General features: G+C 38.9%; 1 protein-coding gene and 1 long non-coding RNA gene across 8 annotated transcripts in view; both read right to left on the reverse strand.

Annotated features, from left to right (window-relative positions):
* LOC308695285 overlaps positions 1–4,243 on the reverse strand; it is a 96,311-nt gene extending 92,068 nt beyond the window's left edge. For 4 of the 7 annotated variants that reach the window (XR_014030683.1, XR_014030684.1, XR_014030685.1 and 1 more), the window contains exons 1-2: positions 4,154–4,243; positions 3,823–4,034 (exon numbers count right to left, since the gene is read on the reverse strand). This is a non-coding gene — a long non-coding RNA (uncharacterized lncRNA). Of the gene's footprint in view, positions 1–3,822; positions 4,035–4,153 lie in introns of those variants that run through there. The other 3 variants (XR_014030682.1, XR_014030687.1, XR_014030688.1) reach the window with 1 other exon arrangement.
* A 1,125-nt stretch (positions 4,244–5,368) lies between these two features.
* On the reverse strand, positions 5,369–7,842 carry mycb (MYC proto-oncogene, bHLH transcription factor b). Its single transcript, XM_081373383.1, has 3 exons — positions 7,449–7,842; positions 6,515–7,175; positions 5,369–6,225 (listed from the first exon to the last, which is right to left on the reverse strand). The coding sequence occupies exons 2-3, from the start codon at positions 7,164–7,166 to the stop codon at positions 5,699–5,701; spliced, it is 1,179 nt and encodes a 392-aa protein (XP_081229509.1). The 5' UTR covers positions 7,167–7,175; positions 7,449–7,842; the 3' UTR covers positions 5,369–5,698.
* Positions 7,843–8,186: the final 344 nt, after the last annotated feature.

Consider the following 8,186-nt stretch of genomic DNA (forward strand, 5'->3'; position numbering starts at 1 on the left):
ATTTTTATTATTCCAGTAAAACTTATTTATCTTGTTATTTAATGTGCCGAACCATTTCTTAGTGGGTTGGATATGAATCATTGTAAATATGTAGTTAGTTTTTGGTAATATTGACATTTTTATTGTAGCGATTCTTCCAATAAGAGATAATGGCAAATTCATCAAACGTTTTTTAGTCATGTTCTATAGATTTAAGTAGTGGAGTGAAATTAAGATTAAATAAATCTGATAGATTGGGAGAGATTCGTATTCCTAGGTATGTGAGATTTCCTGTAAATAGGATATTCTGATGCTCTATACACTGTAATGTTTTATTTATTGGTAGAGTTGTAGACTTTGACAAGTTTATTGTATCCTCTGATATTTTAGAAACACTTACAGAAAATCAAATGCTATAATCCTTTTTATTATACCACTTTGCATTTTTATATAAATACAGGTACTCAGAATAAGTTCTATTTTTAACATTGCGTTGATTTTTCCCTGCCATCCATGACCCCAGAAGAGATCTGTGATCCATATTTGGTTGAGGATCACAGAACTAGGTGATGGGTTAGCAAGAGCAATAGGATAGGACAACTCAGCACTTGGACATCTTTTACAAACCATGTAACACAACACATAACAGCTGAGCACTTGTCTAAATATCAGAGCCTCTTATGGAAGCTGCTACTGAAGATTGAGTTTCATATCAATCCCTAAAGAGCCACTGCATGCTGCAGTATCACAGACAGAGAGAGAAAGAGAAAAGGCTTCTTCTGAAAGCTGCTTCTCTCAGTATTTGGGAAGCTGCCAGTGCCCCTGATGACCTCCATGTGTGAGAAGGACAGGATGAGACTCAGTGACATTAGCACCATGTCAGCCCCACACTCATCATTTAAACAATCAGTGCTAAGAGCCAAAACTGGACCAACTGCAACAGGCAATTACAACAGTCACTCCAGGGGCACACAGAGTTTAAATAAAGATTTATCTGGGCTTTGTTATTGAGACAAACACACAGTTGTGTGTCAGGTTATGTAAATGAAAGAGAGAACATGAGTTCCGGTCATGATTGAGTGACCTTAACCACAGCCTGACTTGCATGACTGACGAACATCATAATGTTTCAATTATGATGTCACAATAGACGTCTGCTGTCTAAAAATATGAGAGGTTCTTTTTAATGAGTCAGTCAAAAACAAAAAGATTCACAAAACACTCATGAAGTAGCAGTGAATCATCCATAACCGAATTCTCTCAACTGACTCCCTCACTGAACCATGATTTTTTTTTTTTTTTTTTGTGATTCTAAATAAATCTGGAACTGTTACTTATAATTAAAGATACATATTTAAAACTGTTTTGAATTTGCTGCAATAAAATTGTGATCTAAATAAAAATATTCATTAAAAATAACCAATAATTAAAAATTGAATTACAATAGCCAATTATTGGCTATAATTGTTTTGCAAAATTATTGCAAAAAATATATTAAAAGTGATATGGCACAACTACAATCAGGATCACTACAGTGACAGCATCAAATCTTGCAACCATCTTTACTAAATAATACTGTAATTTATCATCTAATTAAGTCATTTATTTTAATCATTTTACCCAATAGCTTCCTAGTCATTTCTTTTAATCGGGAGCCATGCAGTTCTGGTCATTTCAAGAGGTTTTGGCTTATGCAAACCTCTACATAACAATAACCTCCATTTAACTGCTGAAAACCCATATATGAGGCTATAGAACGGGATCAGATAAAAATGTGATGCCCTTAACCAAACAGTAAACTTGTGTTCCCAAATGGGAGAACAACCAGCCAGCTTGGTTTCTGGATCATTAACTTCAACAAAGTGCCATCCAGCACATTCAGTTCAGCATTCGCGCTCATCTAATCAAAACTAATTCAGCCATATTGCTGCAGCAATCATTTCTGCATGCTCCACCAGCTGCTACATCTCCCTAGGTGCATCTGAATCCATGCTTCATGACCAATAAATAATGAAGTCAGCAGTATAGTTTATATGAGAGACAAATGATGTGTCTGTCAACAGTCTTGAAGGCGCTGCGCCATTTAGACCTTCCATGTAAATATGGTCGTCCACTAGACTTCAGGTCAACAGCTGACCTGAGGTACCAAACCATCCAACAGACATCACCCTAAACTGAAAATTTCAGTTGCATTGAAAAGGAGGTCCATGCATAAATCATAGCGGCCTTTCAACCGCAATGTAACAGACTGAAATCTAAGCCATCTGATTGAGTCAGGTCTGCTCTCAGGGGACATGTTAAAGGTATGGAACAGCTTTGCACAGGCAAGCACAGTTCTTTTAATTCACAGATCTGCACAATGTTCCTGCATTTGTTAAAGAGTGCAATGCACGTTTGGAAGTGTCAGCAGACCTACAAGAGCCATCCTTTAAAAGGGATAGTTGACATAAAAATGAAAATTCTGCCATTTACATTTAATGTAGGCTACATTTACATAATGGAACAACTTGCCTTTTGAGGTTAGATCGTCCCATACGCTAAGTACCTTCAAGTGCCGGTTAAAGTCATACCTGTTCTCTCTTGCGTTTTAACTTTTTAATGGATATTTGATTGTTTGTTGTTGTCTTTGTTTGTTTTTGTTCTTATTTGTTTTATTATTGCTTTATTCACTCGTAATGTACAGCACTTTGGCGACTTATATGACTTACTTTCTTCAGCAGAAAACAAAAGAAACTTTCGTCCATGTAAAGAAATTCAATGCGGTCCTAAACAACACTGGACCCTATATTGACTTTCATTGCATGGACAACAAACATGTTCCCCAGAAGAAATAACTGCATACAGGTTTGGAATGACAATTCTAAAGTCGCTGTTTGTAAAGAATTATAAGTTCTCTAGGGCTGCAACTAACGATTATTTCTTACATTCATATTTCTACGGTCGACAGTCTGTGGTAGGACCATCATGGTAAAGGGAACCTCTACTTCATGACCGACCACCACCAGCGTCCAGATCGTAAATCTCTTACAAGGTAGTCCTAAATCCAGTGATAGACTGAGCGCCTCAGTCTCTCATTCAGAAAATAATTTATGAACTCTGTCAACACACTGTACTGAGGGAAGACGGGCACTGCTTACACAGTGACAAGACCAGCAAATTAAGAATAAATCTAAGACAAAAATTTGTGTGGCCCTATTCTGGTAAAGTCATTTTATAGTACATTGCATTTATCATACCATAAAATTATCAATGGACCTACTTGCCTGATTGCATTTTAAAATATGGTCATTTATAGAATATGCACAAAACACATGGAAGAAAATCTTCCATTTTGGCAACACTGTAACCTTTTAGCAAATTATGTTTATTTTTACAAAAACATGAGAGAGTGCACTGTAGTACAGTAGCTTTCATAACCAGTTCAAGAAGACAGATAACCACACACAAATTATATATAAAATCTATAAAGCTGTCATCAACTGAATATTTGCAATTGGTAACATCAAAACTGTATCAAAAACGGTCGCATTAATGCTATGTTAACATGCTGAAAGTCATTTGTAAACTGCAATGTCAACATGTTGCATTAAATCAAGAGGCTCTGACAAATCAGAATCAATCACTGCTCGTTCACATGCAAAGTTAACTGCCCTAAATCAATGCATAATAATAAAAAAATAAGGGTTTTTAATAAATTGTTTCGAGTTTCCTATTCAAACCTCTATTGATTACTGTATAGCACCTGTGGCACAAAACATAAACACATTTCGTTGCGCTAAAGCTACGTTTTTGTTTCACGACTGCTGGATGCATCTTAACCGCAACAATGGAGAAGAATCTTACCATTCTGGACGCCTTAGGCAAGTCAGTTCGCTTTCCAGATCGGAAATGTACTTCATTTCCAAATATTTTGCGCTCCACGGCTGGCTACATTAGCCAGGCTGCTAAGTGTGCGTCCTCTCTCTCTCCTCCATGTGCTCACAGCAGCACGCGCATCGTGGCCGCTTTGCATAGAGTCAGATCAGGGCTTGACGTCACCGCCGAAAACTTCAATACTACATCATACAATTACGAAATTAATATAACTATATTGTCAATTTTGCTGCATTATCATCCTAATATTGACCGTGAATTCCACAGTATTTGACATGTGTTTGACCCTATGTCTCTCTACCTGTCAAGACACTGTCAGATTTCTTCTGCATATTTCTTGTTTTTTCCTCCACATGGATTCAGGGTGGATAATAGAACACTTATCTACCGTAAAGAATGCAACGCTCATTGCTGGAATTTATTGTGAAACAGAATGACAATGCAGACCATCATATCACATGACAGTGTTTACCTTTGAATGTTTTGCTCCAAGAGGTTCATTAGAGGATGCCTGACAAACTGGAGAATGTTTTTATGTTTATGAATTTGGTTATATCATGCACCATTGGAGTATTTTGATAAGAGTGAGCAGATAAGGTGTTTTGGCATGTGTGCGAGAGAGAAAAGACATCCAGAATGGTTTCCTTAAAAGTTCCAACATCCAGGTTGCAGGACAAGAAAATTATATTAGAGAAAATAAAGAAAAGTTAAATCTGAGTATGAAAAGGAGAATGTATGCCAGGGATTGGCAACATCGGTCCTGGAGTGCTGCTGTCCTGCAGAGTTTAGCTCCAAGTAATCATGATACTTTTTCTTTTTAAATAAATTTAAATAAACCTGCCTGTAGCCTTAGTAATCCTCAAGACATTGATTAGCTTGTTCAATTGTTTGATTAGGATTGGCACTAAACCATGCAGGACACCAGCACTCCATGACTGACGTTGCCCATCCCTTATGTATACTATCTACCAAACCCTAGACACTTAAGAAAACTGGCACTTGTGAGTTGAAGGGGAGGGCAAGACTAAGCTAGTTTTCCTATAGGATTCCCTATACCAACATGTTCTTAACAACTGCTCCACTAAAGGAAAGGTGACATCTTTTTTTGCACCAGGTGCATCAAAGCTCTTCTTAGAAAGTTAAATCTCTAAACATTTTACTTTAATATAAAAAAAAATAATCTGTTTTGTAGTAAAAGGTATAGAGGGAGATTATACACATCTTTATTTTCTTGTGGAATTAAATGTGATCACCTAAAGCCAAACATTGCGTTTAAATAGTGAATGCAATTCTGACACAAGCATTAGTCATCCTAAACTGACAAACAGATGATGGCTTTTCCAAAGTAAATGATGTGCAAAACAAGAGTCATGTACACTGGAAGTAGGCCAAATCAATTAAACATTGGATCGGTGCATGACTGAATCATCTTAATGGATTACCTAATGAAGGCTTTGAAGTGGGTCATCATGAGACTGGTTAAGGCAAAAGCAATGAGTCCACATTGAAGACATGATTAGCCAAAAAACTTTTATAGAGAAATGCATTTCAGAAATCAACAGTATATTGAATACATATGTGCAATATTATGTACAAAACTTACAAAAACAAAACATTAAGTTAAGGCCAACAGTAAATGAAACCGCAGACCATTTTATTACTAAAAAATAAAATTAAATACAAATAAATCCAACCTCCGTTATTTCCAAATTGAGGCAGTGTACTTGTATAAATCAATGTCAGATTGCTTGCTTACTACACACCCTCAAGACCTTGTATTGACTGAGGGCATAACCATACAAGGATGCTTAAAACAAGTCCAGTCCCTAAATTAAGTCCAAGCAATTTAAGAATTGCTTAACTGCTCAAGTCTCTGTTTCAAATGTTCACATTTTCTCCTTAATTGCTCTTTAAGTGAGATCAGTTTTTGTTCATCTTCTTGCATGCTATCTATGCACTCAGTCGCCTTCTTGAGTATCACCACTTTGGCAGCTTTCTCGTTGTTCGCCACGTCAGGAATGACGTCTCTCAACGCGAAGAAACTCATTTTGAGCTCATTCCGCCGTTGCCGCTCGAGCACGTTATGAGTCCTCCTTTTATCGTTATCCTCAGAGTCCGACGTCCTGGGACTCGCACATTTTCGGCTGTGGCTAATTTGTTTAAATACCCGGATGTGGCTCTCGAATTTAATCCGTTTGACTGCAGGCTGCTCGTTCCGCGTGGATGGCTGGGCGGCGTAATTGTGTTGGTGAATATTAACGTGACACCGCTTGAGGACGACGGGGCTTTGATGCGTTGCGTTCGCGTCAGACTTCTTCACAGACTTTCTCTTTTCCACCGTGACAACGTCGATTTCCTCCTCCTCTTCGTCATCTATTCGGATTAAAATGTAAAAAAAAAAAAAAAAAAAGTCAATTTGCAGCTCTGCATGCTCATTCATACTAGACAGCCTAGCGTAGGTGGGAGCGTCTCCTTACGTAATTGACGCTACAACCCATGATTACCGCTTTAACCACCACGAATCTAAATGATCATATCGTACTCTTAAAAGACATTAATAAGCAACAAATGACAGCTCAAAAGAATGAATAAAAATGGTCAAAGTGTAAGCTGACCCGTCAAGTTAGTACAATAAGTAAGAAGCGTCAAAACTATTGCTCACCGGAATCGCTGTCACTGCTGCTGCTAATCCCACTGCTTGGTGGAGTATCCAGGGTCAGTGTTGTGGATGTCGGTGTGGACGACGGCTTGCACGGCTTTGAGCTGTCAGTCAATGGAAAGGGAAACACTACAGACGGGTCAATGCACTGCGAGGTAGGGGTGCTCATGTCCTGAAGGTAGCTGACGTTGGGGCTGGACCGACAGCCGTCCGTTGAGTCGCTCCGGGAAGACTCTCTCCTCGCCGCCTGAAGCGACGCCAGCCTCTCCGAGACCACCTTCTCTAGTTTAGCCGCGGCGGAGAACCCGCTCCACATACAGTCCTGAATGATGATTGACTTCAGAAAAGACTGGGAGTAGTCCGCATCGCAAATAATACTGTGGTTGACCACGTCGTCCCCCAGAAACTCCGAAACCATCTCCAGCTGGTCAGCAGTGGAGGGGAAGGGGTCTGACAGAGAGGGACGCCGGCTCGGGGAGAGGGGCGGAGTGGGGAGCAGTTCAAATTTTTTCCATATATCCTCACTGGGGGCCGGTGGTTGTCCGTGTTGGTGGTTATAGAAATCCTCCTCTTCGTTGTCGAAATAGAAATAGGGCTGGTATGAATCGTAGTCGTAATCATAATTTTTACTCGCCATACTTGAACTCAGCGGCATGGTGAGTGCCTGTAAAGAAGGAAGCGTGATTAAGATCTTGCCCTTTAAATATACATAGTGATTCATCTTATTAAAACCTTCAGAAGTAACGTTACTGTTGTCTTATCTCATCAACTCACTTAACGTGTTACGTGTTAAGAAATGATTAAGCAAAAGGCAAGTCATATAAACATTAAAATGTCTAAATTCTCAGATTATTTGTTATGGTCCAAAAAAAAAAATGAATTACAAAAATAGAAATAAATGAAAACAGTCTATAAATGGTCATTCAGAAGGACTTACCGTAGCTGTGGTGAAACTGAATGAAAACGGTCAATATGGTCAGATGTCAGTGAGTGTGAAGTATCAAGTTAAAGTAAGTCCAAAGTGGGAGTGGGTCGAGCCGCTCACCCTGCGCACTTCTGCGAATGTAGCACCCGAGCCGAGCGGCTGCTTGTCATTTACTGCAAGATTTCGAACAGCTGCTCCCGCGGGTTTTAATACTACGGATTGTTTTTTTTTTTCACCTCCCTTAAATCCTTGCGCCGTTCGCGCCAAATTTGCCTGACGCAGAAAGATGAAGAGATCACAAACGTCTCTTCTTAGTTATTCTGCTAACAGATGGCTGAATGAAAATGTATACAGCAATGAAAAAAATCCTCAAAATGCGACCTTATTTAATGAAAACGAGTTATACAAGGAACTACTTGTCGTCGCGGACTTATTACGGGGGGTGCTGGGGGTGCTGGAGGGGCGGGGCGGAGCTTTGATGAAAACTGCACATTGAGTTGTGCATGAGGATAATTCCGAGAACTAACACCCAAATTATTTACACATTTTACAAGTTCCCCTCCACTGATATTTGTCTGTGGTGGGTGTTGGAAGGGGGGATTTTATAGGCTATACAACCTAAAAATAAACAAAAATGTAATAAATCCACAGAAGTCTTTATCATCCTTATTAAAAATTCCTAATAATTAAATTAAAACAATCTGACGATTGTTTTTTTGAGAATGAAAATGATTCCCTTTTATTGTACTG

The sequence above is a fragment of the Scardinius erythrophthalmus genome (assembly GCF_964197995.2).
Source record: "Scardinius erythrophthalmus genome assembly, chromosome: 9".
NCBI classification, from domain to species: domain Eukaryota; kingdom Metazoa; phylum Chordata; class Actinopteri; order Cypriniformes; family Leuciscidae; genus Scardinius; species Scardinius erythrophthalmus.